The sequence below is a fragment of the Bacillus rossius genome, chromosome 5 (assembly GCF_032445375.1).
Source record: "Bacillus rossius redtenbacheri isolate Brsri chromosome 5, Brsri_v3, whole genome shotgun sequence".
In the NCBI taxonomy this organism is placed as follows: Eukaryota; Metazoa; Arthropoda; class Insecta; order Phasmatodea; family Bacillidae; genus Bacillus; species Bacillus rossius.
Window position 1 is genome coordinate 12,280,002 of NC_086333.1, and position 20,689 is coordinate 12,300,690.

At 37.5% G+C, this 20,689-nt stretch overlaps 1 protein-coding gene across 1 annotated transcript in view; it reads left to right on the forward strand.

The window, feature by feature from the left end:
* The window catches only part of LOC134531594 (exportin-5), a 298,110-nt gene that overhangs the window by 85,405 nt on the left and 192,016 nt on the right, over positions 1-20,689 (forward strand). The window contains exon 9 of the mRNA XM_063367321.1: positions 12,997-13,428. Coding sequence (XP_063223391.1) covers positions 12,997-13,428 — 432 coding nt within the window. The remainder of the gene's footprint in view (positions 1-12,996; positions 13,429-20,689) is intronic.

Here is a 20,689-nt window from a genome sequence, read left to right on the forward strand (position 1 = left end):
TTTTATTGCAAAATTCCTTTAACAACCTTTTCTTTATGAATCATATGTTCATTTCTGTTCCGGCATCTAATATCAAATATATTCACACTAGTACAACCAACAGCATCAGACTTATATAAACGTTTGATGGGGTCCTTATTTTGTACGATAGTAAACACAGTTTATTTGCTTAACTAAAGTGCGACCAACATAAATGTGGCCTACATGACAATCTGCATGCTGTAATACAGTTTTGTCTAAAATACTTGAACATGAAGCATTATGCTCTCACTTGGAAGCCATGATTCCTTTATGATTCAAAATGAAGGTGCTTGCGCACGTACAGTTACCGGCAGAAGTATGGGCAGACATTGTGAGTTTCCTGCCACTGGCTAGACTGAGTTCATCACTGCCCAGTCTGAGACAATGGTATGGCATGGTGGCATATGCGTGGAGGTAAAAACATATGGTCCGTTACACTCCATAGCCGCAACTTAACTTGCCATAGCTGATGTTTGTACAACGGGCGATAGCGTAGTCAGACCTGGGTGTGCATCTATTTCCTCCTTGTATGGCTAACTGTAGCCACGTCGCATCTGTTTACAGAAGTTTAAACCGACTTTGTAGCATCATACACAAAAATTTTTGTTGCCTGCGGAGATTTTGCGCTACCTGAAATTTATAGACGTGCTATTCAAGACTGGGGCAGTAAAATTATCTATGAAATGTCAAATGTATTCCCGGTAGTACAACCAACAGCATCAGACTTATATAAACGTTTGATAGAGTCCTTATTTCATATGATTGTGCGCAGTGCATCCAACATAAGTGTGGCCTTCATGGCTTCTTGCACGCCGTAATACTTCTAGTTTTGTCTCAAATACTTGAACACGATGCATTCCGCTCTCACTTGGAAGCCATGATTCCAATATGATTCCAACTGCAGGTGCTTACGCATGTACAGTAACCAGCAGACAAATGGACAGATGTTGCTTTGTGTTTGTGAGTGTGAGTTGCCTGCAACTGGCTAGACTGAAGTTCATCACGACCTGCTCTGTGGCCAGTTGATAACGGTACAGCCCGGGACACACATACGGATGTAAAAAAATTTTGGTCCTTTACACTCCATAGCCACAACTGAAGCTCCCAGCGAAGTCCTGCAACGCAAGGACTCATAGACATGCACACATTTCTTCCAAATGATTCCCAAACCCAGTTTTAATGTTAAAAAAAAAAGTGAACGAATTGTTACTGCAAATTATACACGAGTTTATTTACGCTACCTTCGCAGGCGTCATGAGTGCGGACTTCACACGAGCACATTTCTTGCACTTGACTCGCGTATCTCAGTTAAATAGTTGCTGCGCCTCGTGTTCATGCTGTGTTTATGCTTTCAACCTCCAATGAAATATTTCATGAAATGGAATCATGAGGTTTTATCTTTCGCCAGTGGCCTGTGGGCCTGGACTCTTGCCCCGAGCCAGACTGCCCTCTCTCGCCTGTGCTTGTCCACTCGCTCGTTCAAATATATCACTGAACCTCCTCCTACACCAGCCCTCTCACGGTAAGGAAGGAGATCTCCAGTTCCATGCAGGTAGTACCAGAAACGTATCCAACATTCTGTAAAGATACTGATTCTTAAATATAACTAGAAACTGCATTCCAAAACTTTTTAAAATGATTAGAAATAAATTACAAAAAATTATAAACTTAAGATTTAGAAATAAATAAACTAAATAAACATAAAATACAAATACAGCGAAACCCCTTATTTACGTTACCGTTATTTACGTTTTCCCGTTATTTGCACTATATTCTTCAGGTCCCGTTTGGTTCCCATATAGTCCAATACAATACTTTCCCGCGAATTACGTCTCAAAAATCGAATCAATCCCGCTATTTACGTCACGTAACAACCATAAACAACCAGAAAATACCGTGGAGTTAGTAGGCAATGAACATTTTAAATAGCAAAATATACATATTTTATAACATGAAAAGTTGCTTTTATTTCTAAACATGTAATAATTTAAGCCTAGGCGTGTAAAAGTACGAGTAATTATAGCAGGAGACAATCTAAAATGCACGAGGGAAAAACGTAAACTCATGAATGTACAAACATGGCTGCTTGTAAGTTCTGATACTGTATTTATGTCACAACTTAGCCGAAATACTGGTACGAGACATAAACTTCACAAGATAAAATGAGCGGTGTCTTGGTAACTGTTTTATACGTCTTTTATAATTTGGGAAGTATTGTACAGTTGACGCCATATTTTTTAAACTAACCATTTATTTCTGGGGATCGTAAATAATTAATTATTGGTATCAAGACATCATGATAAACGTAAACTTGAACATGTCACGGCAGCGAGAAAACTGGTGCGTATACCAATAAACTGGTATTAGAACTGGATAAAATTGGTACACGGGAGGTGGAGCTTATATTTTTTTCCGCTAAGCTCGCATCTATTGGTTGGCGGCTGATGGCGTCATGAGTCTGGGCGGAGCATAGAGTGCGCATGCGCCGCCGCGTCGTTACAGCAGCTGACCGAGTACAATGACCTTTCTCCGCGTTTGGCGCGCTATTGACGGTAAATATTCATCAATTTGCGGCCTTTTCTTAAAAATTTTTTTACTGTGAGCAATGTGTATGTAGCCCGTATTTGTTATAAACCCTGCCGGTTGCAACTGTATTTATAATTTGGAGAGGCAAATAATCTCCTTGAACAGCCAAAAAAGCAAGCAGAAGAAAATTTCAAATTTATTTTTTAGGAAGTAATCAGAAAAACATTTTGGCTTTCATTCTTTTTTTATTTTTGTCAAATGTGGTAAATTAATAATTGATTAAATACTAAAGTAAAATTTGTTGTTAGTGTGTTTGTACCTGCATTGTAGTATGTGCTATTAAACAAAAGGAAAAAAATTCTAAATAAGGTAAACTGTACTCCTTTTTATACGTTTCCCTTTATTTACACTTTCCCGCTTTTTACACTTTTTTACTTTGTCCCCATGAAAAGTGCAAATAAGGGGTTTTGCTGTACACCAATCCCTCACTTAGCACGTCTTCAGATTGCGCGAATTCATTTAGCTCAATGTTAATTTTACTGCCGCCGTGCCATACCGTTGTCTACCGGCCTCAAACTGGGCCATGATGAACTCAGTCTAGCCAGTGGCAGGAACTCGCAATGTCTGCTCATTCGTCTGCCGGTAACTGTACGAGGGCAAGCACCTTCATTTTGAATCATATTGGAATCATGGCTTCCAAGTGAGAGCATAATGCTTCATGTTCAAGTATTTGAGACAAAATTGTATTACAGCATGCAGATTGTCATGAAGGCCACATTTATGTTGGTCGCACTTTCATACCTGCCAACCTTTCCGATTTTTCCGGAAGTCTTCTGAATTATAACGGCTCTTTACGATTTTCCGAAATTGTCTGAATTCTTCCTATTTTTGTAATTAATATAGCTTCGCGGTAAAAAAAAGTCGGTGTCTTCCAAATCGATTCAACATTCATGTCGATCGATGTATCGCGTGTTGTGCTCATGACTATCGATTGTTTTTTTTTTCTCGTTTACACATTTCTACAGAGAGTACGTCGTCGCTTGTTCGTTCGATGGTTAGTTAAGACGGGTGATTTTGATTTATAATTTACGAGCTGCTATTACGTATTAAAATTTGAATTTCAAATACATTTAAACTGGCAAAATACACTGTGGTCAACGAGTGCAACGTGAAACAACTTATTACGAATTTGTTTACTTTGTTACGGGCTATTGCCGTTGCCTCGTTTAGACGTTTGTGACAGGTTATGAAGCACAAACTGTCTGCATTATGTTTTCAAAGATGAGTAAGAAAAAACAATATTATTACCAGACATTCCGTGATACGTATAGTGCAGAGTTTCCATGCATTTTAAATTCTGACAAAGGGGAAAGGTTTGGCTTTTGTAAGATATGCAGATGCGACATCAACATATCGCATGGCGGTAAAAGTGACATCAGCGTGCACATCAAAAGTGCGAAGCATTTATCCAACGTGAAATGCCAAGAAGATAATCACAAACTTTCAAGTTCTTTGTTAAATCTGGGGGTGCAGATCTAGACATTACGCGAGCTGAGTGTTTACTTACTTCGTTTTTGATAGAGCATAACATTCCTCTAGCGGCCGCAGATCATGCAGGTGCGCTTGTCAAAAAAATGTTCCCAGACTCGGAAATTGCCAAGAAATATGGATGTGGGCGTACCAAAACTTCTGCTATTATGAAAGAGATGGCTTCGGATGCAAAATCTGGAGTAGTGCAGTACTTAAAAAGTGGGCCGTTTTCAGTCGCAACTGATGGTAGCAACGATACTAGTTTTAAGTTGTATCCCATTGTAGTTACGTTTTATGATGAAGCACAGTATAAAATTGTAAATGTTGTTCTTTCCATTCCTGTTCTGGAAGGTGACTGCACCGGACGGAATATTGGTAATTTAGTGCTTTCCCAATTTGAATGTAATGGTATTCCCATTGAACACTGCATTGCATTTTGCTCAGACAATGCAGCTGTTATGATAGGGCATAAAAATGGTGTTGCAGCAGTGTTGAAGGAAAAACACCCTGGGCTTATTGAGATTGGCTGTGTTTGTCATCTAATAAACTTAGCTGCAGAAAAAGCTGCATCTTCTCTGCCATTAAAAGTCGATGACATTCTTGTAGACATTTTTTATTATTTGGAGAAGAGTTCCAAGAGAAAAGAAAAGTTACGCAAGTTTCAAGATCTGCACGATACAGAAGCCAAGAAAATTCTTAAACATTTGTGTTCAAGATGGCTTTCTCTTAAAAGAAGTTTGTTGAGGGTTTTTGAGCAATGGCAACCATTACTTAGCTTTTTTGAGGCAGAGGTATTAAATCAGAAACAATCTGTGTGTCTAACCTCTTACAAAATTCCTAAGCTTCAACAGTCATCCTGTGCAAGCTCTAGTGGAGCCCATCAAGGCATAGATAAAGAGACAGGGAAGAAAAGAAAACCAAGTTCTGTTTCTTTTACCAGCCATAAAAAAGTTGCTTCACCTTCGGCAAAAAAATGATGTTCCTATTCTGAAGAATGAAAGTCCTTTTATGAATCGAGAAGTAAAACTATTTATGTTTCTTTCTTCTGATCTCAATAAAGCACTGTGTGTATTTCTCCTAAGTGTTGTGCCATCATTTGAAAAACTGAATGTCATTCTTCAGTCATCATCACCTCATATTCACATTTTAAGAGAATTGATTTCAAACTTTGTAAAACCAAGAACTGTAAATAGTTGCTCATTACTTGAACTTGACTACCATAGTGTCCAGAATCAAAAAGATGACGTGGATTTAGTTATTCGATGTCAAGCATCTAGAATTGCACAAACACTTGATGAAAAGGAAAAGCAGCTTTTCTTTGCAGCTGTAAGGAACTACTTTGTTACAGCTTGTGACTACATTGTTAATAAATTCCCCATCAGAAATGCAGAAGTGGCAAGAATGAAAAATATTCAGGATTCTAGCTTTTCATCCGTTCACTATTTTGTGGATTTGTTTCCTTTTATTATTCCTGTTCAAGAAGGCGAATCAAGAGATGCAGCTATGGATAAAGTGACAAAACAATTCTCAGCTCTTCAGATTGATGATATTTCGGGCATTGTTGACATGGAAGAGAGTGAAGATGTGAAGTGGGCTAAGTTAGCCAAAATTCGTGGAGTTGATGGTATTTTGAAATATGATAAAATTTGTAGAATAATGCTGTCAATACTTTCCATTCCACACAGCAATGCGGAATGTGAAAGGATTTTCAGTTTGGTGAAAAAGAACAGAACACAGTTCAGATCCTCCATGTCCAGTGACACTTTAGAATCCCTTTCAATATTGAAGACAAGAAAATCAAATTTGTGTTATGAACAAAATTTTAGTTCTGAGTTCTTAAAGAGAGCAAAGAAGGCAACAGTTGCTTCTTTAAAGCCACAGTGCTCCAGTGCTCCAAATTAGCTAAGCATTTATTTATTTATTTTTCTTCTTATAATCCACATTGTTTGACTATGTTATATTAATTTTCTGGCAAAATTCTTATCGGAAGCCAAGATAGATTCTGTGAGTTGTATTCTTGTGTGAAATATTGTGCTGATCTTCAAGTATCACAGTGAACAGGTAACAACACACAAATATTTTTTAATGTAGCTATAGCTTATTTGATAGTGGGTGATTTGTGTAATTTAGTTGTATTTTAGTTATACAAGTCTGCATTGTAGCCATATAGGTAATTTTTTTTGTCGAAATCGGTAATTTTATTTGTGTTAATAATCTTCCTAATTCAGATTTTCATAGGTTGGCAGGTATGCACTTTAGTTAAGCAAATAAACTGTGTTCACAATCATACCAAATAAGGACTCTATCAAACGTTTATATAAGTCTGATGCTGTTGGTTGTACAGAGTGGGAATGTATTTAACATTAGATACCGGAACAGAAATGAACAGATAATTCATATGGAAAAGGTTGTTAAATGAATGTGTAATGTTCAAAACCCCTGAACCTCCTAGCTAAAGATTTTTCTTTTAAACTGTTTTCATGCATGTAAATATTTCTTAAAAAAGTCTCGCTAAGCATATTTTACCATTTTTATGTATTTTAGGGTTGATATTTGTACTTGCTGTGTGTTTTAAGAATGTACTTTGTATTTTAACAGACATTTTCAATCATTACTATTTTCTATGTAATTGTTCACAAATAAGCCATTGTACTGGATTTTTGCCTGTTTTGGCCTACTTTTTCAGGTTTTTCTAAATAAGTTTAATTTTGTCAAGTAATTTGTATAATGATTGCTGTTTTTAACATTCATTATCGTATTGCATAATGGTTCTAGAACAAGTAACTGTGTCTGTGGCGGATGTAAATAGAGAGAAAGAGGGATATGAGATTTGTAAGTAAGAGTGAGACAGACATTGAGATTCCCTGACAACAGAGACAAAAGCTGGGATTCCCCACTGGTCATGGGAACTGAGTGATAACTGCTGTCTCACGGTGTGGAAGAGAGAGGGAGAATGTAAAGTCCCTGGCTCTGTGTATAGAAAACTGTTTTCAATGTATGTCGCACATTCCTATTGGCTTGTGATTTGTAGTGTGAATGAAGCGTGTGTGTGATTGGTCGGTGAGGTCATGTGACTGCCCTCCCTGTGTGAAGGACACAGTGCCGTGATCTCACCAGTCATCTGTCGATCGTAGCACTGCGAAGGCGCGTTTCGGCGGCTTCTCACAAATTATGTAGTAATTATGGAATAGAAATTTTAACGTCGGTAGCTCGAACCAGGCCGAAGATAGTAATTTAATCATTGGTTGTTTTTGGAACTCTTTGGACATCTTTAATTAGAAATTGCTGCTACCGACGTCGGTGTTTTGGCTCATGGCGAAATTCGTTTTTGCTGGGTGCGGCCCTGTTTGAGGCCGCGCTGATTTTGTGTACTTACAGTAAGATGTTACTGAAGGACTTACCCTACACTATTTTTTGTTAATTCTCATCGCCTGAGCTGCGAGTGATTCTCGACAGACGGATGTACGAGTTGAATGCGTGAGCAAAACATTGAAAGTGATTGGATGCGGTTGTTTTGTCTTTCGGACAATAAAACTCTTGAATGAAAAAGGAAGAAAATCTTTTTATTTCATTAAATGAACCGTAACAAATGTTTGCAATGAAAAAAAAATCACGGGCCTTATGTAAACCAAGCAGTGATACACGAATAAGCACTTTAATTTTTGAAAAAGTAAAATGTAAATATCTGGACAGTAACATCATTTTCATTGGCAGTAAAGGATGGTTTGGAAAGTTCGCGGAAAGGTAAATGACGTGAGTTAAAGGTCACGCCCGGGCGGGCAAGTCGACCAGCCAGTTGATGATAACTATCTCCCATTACACTCTGTCAAATTAGTCATACAAAGTTTTTTATGGTAGGATTATAAAGATAAATGGTGCGACATATTTATCATCAAGTGTTATTCTACACATTTATATTATTTAAAGAATATCTCCCTACACATTTTGGAACACAATAAGTAAATTAGCCTTGTTATTTTTGGAAACTAATGTTCAAATAAGTGATTTTGGATAGCACTAACATTTTTAGGGATTGGTGAACTGCCAAAATTATGCCAACCAGAAAATTAAATCACATAAACAAATAAAGTGTTAAAATAATATCTAAAAAAAAGTATTTATTAAATAAGCACTATACAAAATAAGGCTTAAACTAAAATAAAAAATATTTTAAAAGGACAGGGGTACCATTTCACATTTTTAAATTGTCTATGGGTCAAGTAAAGCATGTGATTACACAATATTACAAACATTTCTTTTTAGTTTAAGCAGTTGGTATTTTCTAGTCTGTGGTGGCAGCCATGGTCAAAATAAATTATTTTTTTTGTTCCTATCTAACTTTACAAGTTATTCAAGAACTTAGTTAATATTCAGGATGTTTAAGTTTGGTTTGTACGGCTGGCAATCATAGCTAAGAAATGATGCAAGTTTATAGTGTGCAGTATTATGAAAAGTGAAATAGGTACTCGTGGATTTTTAGGTTATGGTAATATTGGCTGAAAATTAACAAGCGTATTGTGAATAGGCAGAAATGCCTGTTCAACTAATTATAAGCAAATTATGTTTCTGCTGATCCGTATCAGCACAGCTTTAATTTCAACTTCTGTTTTTTTGTGCAAAATAATCACCATAATGTTTTACATAACATTAACAACCTTAATTTTCGTGAACTGTCGTGACCTATACTTACAGTGTTTCATCATTTTTTACCAGTACTGTATGTGCACTTAAGATCATAGCTAGCTGGAAAAGTCTGAACTGTCATTTTTGGAGGTGGTGGTAATACTGTCTAAGACATACTTGCTCTTTCATGAAAATTAAGGCATTGCAAAAGGCCACACTTCCCTGTATGTGTTTAGAATACAAGTTAATACGCACATTTTTATTGACTTTTTTTTAGGTTTGAATATGATGGCTGAATTTATGTGTAGATGTGTTAAAATTCACCTAAATTAATGTAAAACCTAGATTATTTTGATTTATATCTGGATGCGTTATTGTAAATTGAGACATGGCCTAAAACAATTTTTAACATTTGTTAAAATATAGCTAAAAATAATTTGTATAGTATTAATATCTGAATTTTATAGTTTGTGTGTCATCATTAATATTGCATAAGAGTTGTTGCTAAGAGCAAGGAAGGGATGCCCTGAAGTGTTAGAAAGTGACAGGAATGAGTGTTCCCCATCAAGTGTGGGAACTCAAGGACAAACATATCATCATGAATTAGGAATAGTAGGGAGAGTAGACCGGTTCTGGGACTGTAGTCCGGGGAGGATGAGATAAACATTAGTGTTGGTGAACATAGTATCCAAAAGTAGGGAGGCAATGGTATGTGGCATGTGATTATTCAAACAAGTCATGGAAAAGAGGGGATGACAATGGTAACGTTATCTGCTGGTTTTGGCCATCTTAATTCGGAAATTAGTACAAAAATCTTGCGGCGGCTGAGTTCCAAACCGAGGGATGCAAGCGTGTTGAGGTTGACAGGCAGAGATCTAAGTCATTGGGCTATCAGATCAGTTGATAAATAAAGAAATAAATAAAGATTATATGCTTTCAGAGAATGTCCTAAAGACAATTTTACTAGTGATGTATGTTAGGGAGCACCACATTAAAATTCAAAAATTAGTTGGGAGAGGATGACGGCGTCTTTAGTGCAAGAGTCGTCTGCTAGGAAACACCATCTTGAATGTGCTTGTTGTCTGCTAGGACTCGTTCCTTTACATGCACAGAGTGTATAAGATAAGTGTTCAATGCTATATATCCCCCGTCATCTTGGATTGAAAAAGGCGCCATCTTGACTGGAGAGGTGTAGACTTGATGCGCCTAAGGACTCGTTCTTTTGTATGCATAGGGCGCACCAAGCAAAGTGTGCTCCATCTCCCACCATCTTTGATTGAAAAGGACCCTGACTTGGACTGAAAAAGAGGCCTTCTTGAATGGAGAGTTGTGGACATAGTGGGCAGAATGATATGTTACTCTACGTGTATTGGAAGCTTGCATAAAAAAAAAAAAATATTTTTTGTTATAAGTCCTTATATTAATATATATGCTTATAGGGATAGTGGAAATATAGGCAAACTTTTTCTTGTCCAGTATTATGTATTAAAAAGAAGTAGATATAGTGCTATGTATGCTTGCATAGCATGTTTCTTTAAAGAAATATAGCATAATGTCTTATAGTAATTGTTTTCTTTGTAAACAAATGTTGTATAGGAGTTTTTTAGTTACATCCTGATGAAATCTGCATATGCCTTATTTATAATCTCTATAGTACTAGCCGTCCTTTTTTTAATATAATGAAGTTTCTATTGTGGCAAATAAAGCAAAAACATTCAAGTCTTTAGTGATAGCTCTCCTGTAATAGTCATGAATGGTTTATTAAATAAAATTATTTATAGTAATAAATTTAAAACTATTTGTTTATAGACATTTTATATTTTTAAATATGTATTACTTGGAAATTCTTTATAGTAATATATGTATTAATATATAAGGCTTATAGGCATATGTTGTTTATGAAGTATGTATAACTTTTAAATTCTTTATATTGAAGTTATAAGGCAAGTAATAAGTTGGGCTTATACATATACATTGTTATTAAAAATAATTATTTATAGTAATATAGGTAAGAGTAGTTTGGTCTTATAGGCATATAATATTTATTAAATATGTATATCTTTTAAATATTTTATAATAATATTTATGCTTATATGTTGATTATAAGCATACTATAAATATTAGATAATGTATATAATAAAAGTATGGTATATAAAAAGTAATGTTAAATAACATATGCTTATAAGGAGAAAGATTGTTAGTACAAAATATTCACTTTAGTTATAGTAATATTAAATTTTTGTAATGAAAGCTTTCCAGAAATAGTCATACATTCTTTATTAAATTTGTATAATAATACTTAAAATAAAGTTTAGTATAGTTATGTATATTTGCATGAATTCAAATAAGAAAACCATAGTGCCAGCTATCCCTCTCTTTCTCACCTTCTATTATATTTTTGTAAATTTGCTTAATATTACCAAAGTATGTCAACTTTTTTTTTGGTATTTGCACAAGGGGTAAATATACAGGGTAATTATAAAGTCCGTGAAGAATTTCAAAAAATTGGTACAGTGAAATGGCTAAGAATTATGTAACAAATTATATACCACGTGAAAGAAAAACTCTCAAAGTTTTTTTTCCCACTAGTTATAAATGTTATAAATGCCACATCTAATCGATAGTCCAATTCTGCCCATACCCGACCCAGAATATCAGGAGTGATAGTAAGAGCAGCTGCTACGATACGGTGTCTCAATTCGTCAAGGATCTGTGGTAGAGGTGGAACATATACACTATCCTTGATGTATCTCCAAAAGAAAAAATCGCAAGGTGTCAAGTCCGGTGATCGAGGTAGCCACGGGAGTAGCACTTGGTCAGCGGCCGCCCCACGGCCCATCCAGCGATGTGGCAACGTCTCATTCAGATAATCTCGTACCAAATTGTGTTAATGAGGTGGAGCACCATCTTGTTGGAAGATAAAGTCCCTGCTATCAGCTTCAAGTTGTGGCATAAGCCACAATTGCAGCATTTCGAGGTAGGTGATACCAGTGACAGTTCTCTCAGCGAAGAAGGGGCCATAAACTGTCTTGTTTGACATGGCACAGAACACGTTAACTTTTGGCGAATCTCGGACGTGTTCGAGAGTTGCATGTGGATTCTCTGTCCCCTATATGCGTGTGTTGTGTTGGTTGACTCTTCCTGAGAGATGAAAAGTGGCTTCGTCACTGAAGATTAATTTGCTTGCAAAGTCGTCGTCTTCAAGACGGTTTTGCATGGTAATGTAGAACTGCAGTTGGAGCAATTTGTCATCGTAGCTGATAGCTTGCAGAAGCTGCAATTTGTACGGTTTCACTCTTAATCGCTTACGAAGAATTTTCCACACTGTTGGCTGGAAGATGTTCATTTCTGCACTAGCCACTATCCCGATAAGTTGACTTCTTGGGACTCCGCACCATCACGTCCCGTACACAATCCACTGTCTGTTGTGACACGCCTGGCCGACCCGACCATTTTGCGTCGCACAAACAGCCGTCTTTCTCGACGTGCGTATTCAAGCACACAAAAGGCTTTCTCTGCTTGGTTCGCAGCCATTTTCAGCAACTACATGCACTAGCGCCCCTGTCGGTTGTTTTTTAAAATAGCTTTTTGGCTCTACATTCAAAAAAAAATTTGAGAGTTCTTTTACGTGGTATATAATTTGTTACGTTATTCTTTTCCATTTCGCTGTACCGATTTTATGAAATGTTTTACGGACTTTATAATTACCCTGTATTTATTTAATGCTTAGCATATGCGGAAAAAAAAGGTATGTAATCTTTATGGGAGGTTTCACACTCAGCACAGTACAAAATCTACCTACTTGCACCAGGCCAATTTCAAACTCATGAGTCATGATTTGGTCATCGTTATCGATATTATTCTAGAAATTCTATGAGAAAACATAAATACATAGAAAACATTTTGGCTACATGGAGTTTCAAAAATCATCCATAAACCTTTTTTTTAATATTGGAGAACATTTAGAATTTTTTTTTCCATTAAATTTTTTCAATATTCCTAAAGCTTATTGAATGCTACGTAAGTTTTCAGAACGTTCCAAAAAAAAAAGTACTTTGAAACCCGTGCCTGTAATCGGTGTCAAACAGTTTTTATTATTTTATTTTTAGGAACCCCAAAACTAAACACTAATAACTTTATTCAATATTCTGAACACGTATTGGAAACTGGTATTTTACAGTCAGCTATAAAGTAAAGCACAGCACAAACTTTTACACTGCCTTTTATAATAATGAGTGTCTTTCTGGAATTTGTTTGGTGACGAGTGTAGTTTATTGATGTGTTGTTTGTGTGCAGGCTTTGGAGTGCGTTCTGAGCCGGATCCTAATGTGTGCAGAGAGGCCCGGCCTAGAGTCGGGTATCGCGCTGCTGGAACTGTGCTTGCAGTACGAGCCAGCATGCCCTCTGCTACTGTCCGTGCTACTCTCTTGCATCTCGGCACTATTCGTGTTCCTGAGCATGGCCCCTCCGGACGGCTGCACGGCACTGCTGCGCAGGGTGCTCGCCAAGATATTCCGAGCGCTGGTGTTTGCAGAGCCGGGCCAGACGCACAACGCCCGGAGCATCGCGGTGAAGAACGTGCGCCGCCACGCGGCCAGCCTCACCGTCAAGGTGGGCGTCAAGTATCCTCTCATACTGCTGCCGCTGTTTGACGAGATCCACGCCACCGTCCAGAACATCGCTAGCGACCCCGCCCAGCTCTCCAAGATGGAGAGGGTTTCTTTGCAGGCAAGTGTTACCACCCTTTACACGCCCAAGCCTTCTGTGGTCCCGAGGAGGGGAGTGACGGGAGCGCTAGTGTCGCAGTGAGAGAGGGGTTGGCAGTAGGGGAATACCGTTAGCTGTGGAAGCAAGGAGTATACACATGCGTTCATAAGTGTACGCAACATGTAGCATGATTACCTGGATGAAACAATGGCCGTGAAGTGCAGTCGTGCAGTAAGAAATGTTGTGATAAGGTGAAGGTACAGTTGTATCAAACAGCGAAACACAGTGTCTACAAAGATGTCAGAGTGTGTACCAAAGTGTGTCACAGCATCACATCGTACCATTTGTGTTATAATAATTATTTCACTCAGCACCATATTTAACATACATGTCAGTATACATTTGCCTATAATCAAAGAAAATATTGTTTGTGTGATTAATTAATGAAACAAATGCAAGAAACATTTCAACACAGTTTCGTGCATAGTACACGTAACAAACACCTCCTCTGCCATTTAGTTCTTCAATTCTTGATATGTTACCATTGGAATATGTGCTGCTGCTGCTGTCCGAAAAGTCCCATTCACTGTCTGAGCTGGACTCCCCAAAGTTAACAACAACAATTTTCTCAATTTCATGCTCCATTAGACAGTCACCTGTCCAGTACTCTGCTTCTATATGTTTTACATGTAAAATAGCATTTTGCCATTCTTCTTTGGTGACACTATTGATTGCTTCAGTTGTGATGTTTTCAATGGTACATGATGATTGAGCGACATTTTTTTCAGCAACACGTGATTTCACAATGTTCCATACATACTCAATAGCGTTAAGCTCACAGTGGTATGGTGGTAATCTTATTACTTCATGCCCATGTTCTTCTAACATCTCATCTATGCGAAACCTGGGAGGTGGACGTCGACCACAAACGAGCTGGAGGAGTTCACATTTTGTCATATCATTGTCATGCGGAATGTTGTTGTTCTGTAACCATTGGATGATATCTTGTTTTCTTGTACCGGCTGTTGGTAGCTTATTTAACTGAACGGAATGATAAGGGGCACTATCCATTACAACCAACGAATTAGCAGGCAGATTTGGAATAAGCTTGTCTTGCACCCATCTGGAAAAGTTTGCGAAGTTCATCTCGTCGTGATAATCGCCACTTTTACCTTTGGACTTGAAAATGAGATATGCACCTGGAATGAAACCTAGATCGCAACCTGCATGTACGACTATCCAACGTTGACCAGCGCTGTCATTCTTCAAAACACCGGGTGTTTCGTTGTCTTGCCAACACTTGTTTACTGTGTACGTTGGGTGAATCCAGATTTCGTCAATTTACACAACTGTTTTTTTTTTTTCACCAGCCTGCTCATTTGCTTTCATTCGACATAAATATTTGCCCCTACTGTATGGGCCAGGAATCTTGCGAGCTGTCTGCGCGGGGGTGAAGGGGAAAGAGAGGTTCAAGGCCGGCAGGGGAAGTAGGGGTTGAAGGGGAAGGGAGTGTCATGCGATAGGAAATTCCGTCTCCCTTCCTGTGTTACTAACCGTGTGAAGTATATTGGCAGGTTAGTGTGCGACGAGTAATGGAGGCGAATGTAAAGCGTAGGAAAAGTAGTAAAGTGATTACAGCAAAGAGAGAGAAATTATTAGTAAAGTAATATCAATTTGTGATCAAGAAGCTCGTGAAAAATGCCTTTCGATTCCTATTCACAAAGCAACAGAACGTGCTGCAAATTATACAGATGTAAGCAAAGCAACAGTGATGTGTATTCGAAAGAAACAAATTGCAATGCCAAATGAACCGCATACAACACCAGGGAAAAAGAGGTAAGCTATGCATTTTAAACATGATTAATGTGCATTAGTGATATTATACAAAGGGTATGTATCATTGGTTATGTTAGTTTTACAAAATATATCAGACGTGCATATGTTTTTTTTATTATTAAGATTGCTACAGCATAATTTTTTTATGTGCAGGCCACGAAAAAAACGCAAAATTGATATCGACAGCTTCGATAAACGTGTCATAACAGACACAATCCAGGAATTCTATGCGGTTAAAAAAGTTGTCCTCACAGTACGCAAATTGATTCCCGTATTAAAGGAAAAGATAGGTTGGCAGTGGAGCCCTTCGTCGCTCAAGAGATTATTGGGAAGTATGGGCTTAGTCTGCAAACGGTGCGAAGACAGGCGGCGTTTGTTAATCGAATGAGCTGACGTAGTGACGTGGCGCTCCAAGTACCTCACTCAAATTAGACAGTGTAGGTCTGAAGGTAAGGAAGTGTTTTACCTTGATGAGTCGTGGGTGGATACTAATCTCACATTCCAGAAATGTTGGCAACGCAAAAATGACGTAACGGGAGTAACTAAAGGAAATGCAACCAAGAGGCTAATATTGGTTCATATTGGTTCAAAATGTGGATTTCTCCCAGGGGGATTATTGATATACAAGTCAGGTACGACAGTCGGAGATTATCACAGGGAAATGAATGCTGCTAATTTTGAAAAATGGCTTTCCGAACGTGTTCTACCAAACTTGCCGCCATCTTCTGCTATAGTAATGGACAATGCGCTATATCACTCCAAACAAGAGGATAAGCCTCCTTCGAAATACAGTACAAAAAACGAAATGATTACATGGCTAAAACGCAGAAGTGTAGAGTGTGATGAAAAAATGCTGAAATGTATGTTGATGGAACTAGTAGAAAAACACAAACCAAAGGAGAAAATATTTCGGGTTGATCAACTTTTAAAAAATGCAGGACATCATGTCATTTGACTCCCACCATACATGTGTGAGTTCAACGCTATTGAATTAGCGTGGGCAAAGATAAAGAGGTGCATTCGGGAATGTTATACCGTGGGAGAGTTCTCTGCGCAAGCACTTCAGACGCACACACTGGATGCTGTAAACTCTGTAACAAAGGATGACTGGGTAGGCTACTGCAATCATGTTCAAAAATTAGAAGACGAATACTGGAAGAGGGACTGCATATTAGACATGGCAATGGACCAGTTTTTAATAAATTTACATGACGACAGTGACGATGACGAATTCCTTTCATCAACAAGTAACAGTGTAATGGACAACAGTGATGAAAATAGTGATACTGACAGTGCTACATCGTGTTTGGCTCAGCCTTTGTAAGAACTGGTATTTATTCTTTGACTTATAGAGCTCTGGTAATATTTTAATGTTTCCATATCGCCTCGTTTCACATAACTAAGAGGTGCAATTTTGCCACTCTTGGCTTACATGAGCTGCGGATCTAACCAACACTGCTTTCACTGTGGTGAGTTTCGAAACTTTAGTCAATTTTTTTTTACAGTCAAGTCATGTTAGAATTATAAGTGTCTATATGTGTTCAGTGTAACAAAATGCCATTACGTTTTTACAGATACACATTTCAATGTTGCGCTTTCATTACTGCGCTGTATGTTTTTATAACGCCTAATATATAGCCGGGCCGTGCCTAGTTCCGTGCGCGCCGCCCCGCCGCCGCTTCGTTCTGCCGATCCGTGCCGAGCAATGTTTGTTGTCGGAACTATGGAATGCAGCTCGCTACTTTCATGGTCCCTACAGTACAAGCAACAATGTCATTGCGTTCCATTAATATTTTCCTTTTATTCTTGTATTTTTTGAACCGGAAACCCAATTTATGCAGGATTTTTCTCAAAGTTTCTTTTCGTCCAGGGAAATTTATTTCTTCTTTTAACACTGTAAGAAAATTATTAAGTGTTGGAACCTCTTCTTTCACCGTATAAAACTGTTGTACGGTGCACCGTATTACCCCAAGGTCAAACTCATCAACCGATATCTTGTTACTACTTGCTTTTCTTTTCTTTTCTGGTGTGCGCAAAATTCCCCCACTGATAGCGGCTTCTTTACTTTCTTTTCTAATTTTGCATATTGTTCCTTTCGATTTCCCTGTCGCTGCGGCCGCACACTTTGTTGCATTACATAATGGATGGGTAAGTTTGCCTGATGCCTTCTCCTGATCACAAAATGCAATCACATTGCGAATCACTTCCCTGCACTGGCTATGTGTAGTTTTGTGTTTTGTTGTACTGCCCGATGCCATTTGTCAATACACGTTATATTACAGTCACGCACGCTTCGAAACCTTGCTCCGCTTTCAAAGGATCTGTGAAATACTTGAACGGCGATACTCCCGTATCCGCGCACTGTCTCATGACTTATGGTAACAGCTCTACTTGCCGTCCCACCCTTGAGGCGGACTAGGGAAGGGAGGGGACAGTGTGGCTGAAGGGATGACGGCAGAGGGAGGGGTCCGCCTGACCTTGGGTAGTTCACATTTTTCCCGGGACCACAGTTGGCGTGGGTGTGTAGTACGTATTTACATTGTCCATTTGTAGAGTATATAACAAATTTATAAAGCAGAATTGGGTTTTACTAAGTAGAAAAAAGTATTTTGTGTTTTTTTTTTTTTTTTTTTAGTTGCAGTTATATATTTTTAATTAGAAAAATTGTATTTAATGAAAATGTTTCAACAAATATAGTGGTACATTGTTGTGTATGTAGAAACAAAGTCAGTACATATTGAACTTCTTAAAAAAGTTGAAATATTGTGATAGGCGAGTGAAATAGGCTAAAAAAATAATTAAAAACAAACTTTACTTTAACTTCAACCAAATTTTACAGTGTACTCAAATGATAATAAATCAACTGTTATGGAGCAAAAATATATTAATATCATATCTTTCAAACTCTTTACTCTTTTCTTACTTTACTTGGGGGACTCACAATAAATTCAAACACTCTTCTTCATATGTAGAGCATCACTAGCGAGAGGGTTTAGTAATACTTCTATCCAAGATTAGTATTACCGGAGAACCCCACCCTCCACAGGATGCATATGGTGAGATTAATAAACCATTCAGCTTGAATGAGTTTTAAAAATTTATTTAATACTATAAAAATATATATAACTTTATCATAAAAATTTAAAAAATTTGAAAATCAGTCTTTACAATTAGAAGTAAATGTACACATCAAGATATCTATTAAACTTCTTCACAGACTTGATTATCGTAGTACTCAAAGAAAATTAAATAAGGAGCATCATCAACTTTAAACTTAGCCTTTAGAGAGAAATACTTAAAACTATCTTAAAACTTATTTATACTACTCACATTAAAGTATGATATACTTACGAATGTCATGAAGACAGAGACTTGACACCTTGACATTGTAACTTCCTCCTGGTTGTTATAAAGGAGGCATCTATTCAAACTCACTAGAATATAGTGGTTACGTGTTAGGTAAAGACTAGACAACAAGAGTGAGGGAAAGATAGGAATGCTAGGAACTCTAAGACACTGAATCATAATAAAGATTTGCACTCTGATAATTTAATATTAAATAGCTTGTAGAATTCAACAAGGGAACGTACTGGCATTTAAATAAGTAGTCCAGGCTGTCCTCTCCCGCCGAGTATATATGCTCTCAATAGTAACACACGACAACCTTCTATTTAAACCCTGTTATTATATGAGAACACATTCCATACAGCTTACACAATCTCAATAGTCATTTATCATATTACGGTTTACTATATACATCAAGCAATTAGGCACTGCAAATAAAATTATATTAACTGATAATTATTAATACAGTGAAAGTCCGTTGTAGCGAATACGGCCTCTAACGTAAAGTCCGCTATAACGATAATCGCCATCGGCACAGTCAGTTTTGCATATGCTGCGTAGGATAAAAATTTCGGAAATAACGAATGCAGCGTGGGTTCGCTCATTTTCGCTATAGCGATAGATTACACACCTGTAATTTTGCTCTAAAACAATGAGATAACATCTACAATTTCCTTAATAAATGAAAAACAGCTTCGCACAATTCCACGCGTCCAGGAAATGCAACAACGCGCATGATGTGGCCGTCTTGGCAACACCGCACAAGGTGGGGCCCCACAGCGTGCATAGCTTGCCTCGCGGCGACGAAAGCAAGACAGGGCCCCGCTGCGAGAATTATTTATTTAGAATCACGCCGACTGTAGCCCATAAATGAGCATAACTCGTCTCACACTTGCATCGTAAGCGTGCGGGGAGTTGACGAACACGAAACTTGTCGAGCTTGTCTCTTCTAATCAAAATGAAGCGGCGTCTGAAGATGATGACAATAATGACGACGAACCAAGTGTCGTATCTGTTCCATCGAAAACGTCAATGATGGAGGCACTGGACACAATCAGTCATTTTTATCAGCATACCAATGCTTCGACGAAAGATTTGATGAACTTCGAAGAGGTCCAGTTGTTTATTTTGTCCGAAAGTCTAGTGAAATCATGGCAAACGAAAATTGATTCGTTTTTTAAAAAGTGATTTTTAATTTTGTGTTATTTTCCAAGGGTCTGTACGAGTGATTATTTTTGTGTTACTGACCAATTGTCGGAAAAATTATTTTATATAATTTGTATGGTTGTCCAACGTAATTAGAGATTTTTTAATTTTTTTTTTGTATTCAAAACTTCGCAAATATGCACCCGATATCATCAGTATAGCGCACATGTCTCCAGCAAACCAGCTGCGGTCAAAGCAACAGGAAGCGGCCATCATGATATTGCGTGACCCCGCCCGCCCACCTCCATGTAAACAAACAGCTGTGCGCTTAGCCACGATGTGCGTGACGGCCTTATCACGGCCACGCGGTCTCATATTTCGTAGTCTGCAAGTGCTGATATAGCTTAAAAAAGTAATTTTAATAAGTTTTATGTATATTTCCTTTACTTTTGTTGTGAATTTCCATAGTAAAAACAAGCGAGAAAATAATATATTTTAAAAATTCTACAAAAATATGATTTTTTTTTTAAATTTTGGCTATAACGAAAATTCGCTATAACATAAACTTTTGGCGCCGTTATAAATTTACGTTATAACAGACTTTTACTGTTATTTTATTACATACAGTAGATAGAACCTTGAGTAATATTTTATTGATTCATAACCATTAGGCTTTAGGATTACCATCCAAACAGTATGCCACAAATTAGTCAGATTTTGCTTAGCATTTTCATACTGGTTAATTACTTGAATATTAAATTATATACCAACATTATTAATCAATCAACAGTTAAACAATAAACGCCTTTAGAATTTACAGAAAGGCATTATCATAGTTCAAGATTAGTGGCGAATCCTTAAAACCTTTTACTGTCTGATCCATTGAAATGCATTTGGTCACCAATATTATACACAGTGAACTAATTTCATCTTGTTCAGTTAATGGGGTATCTTT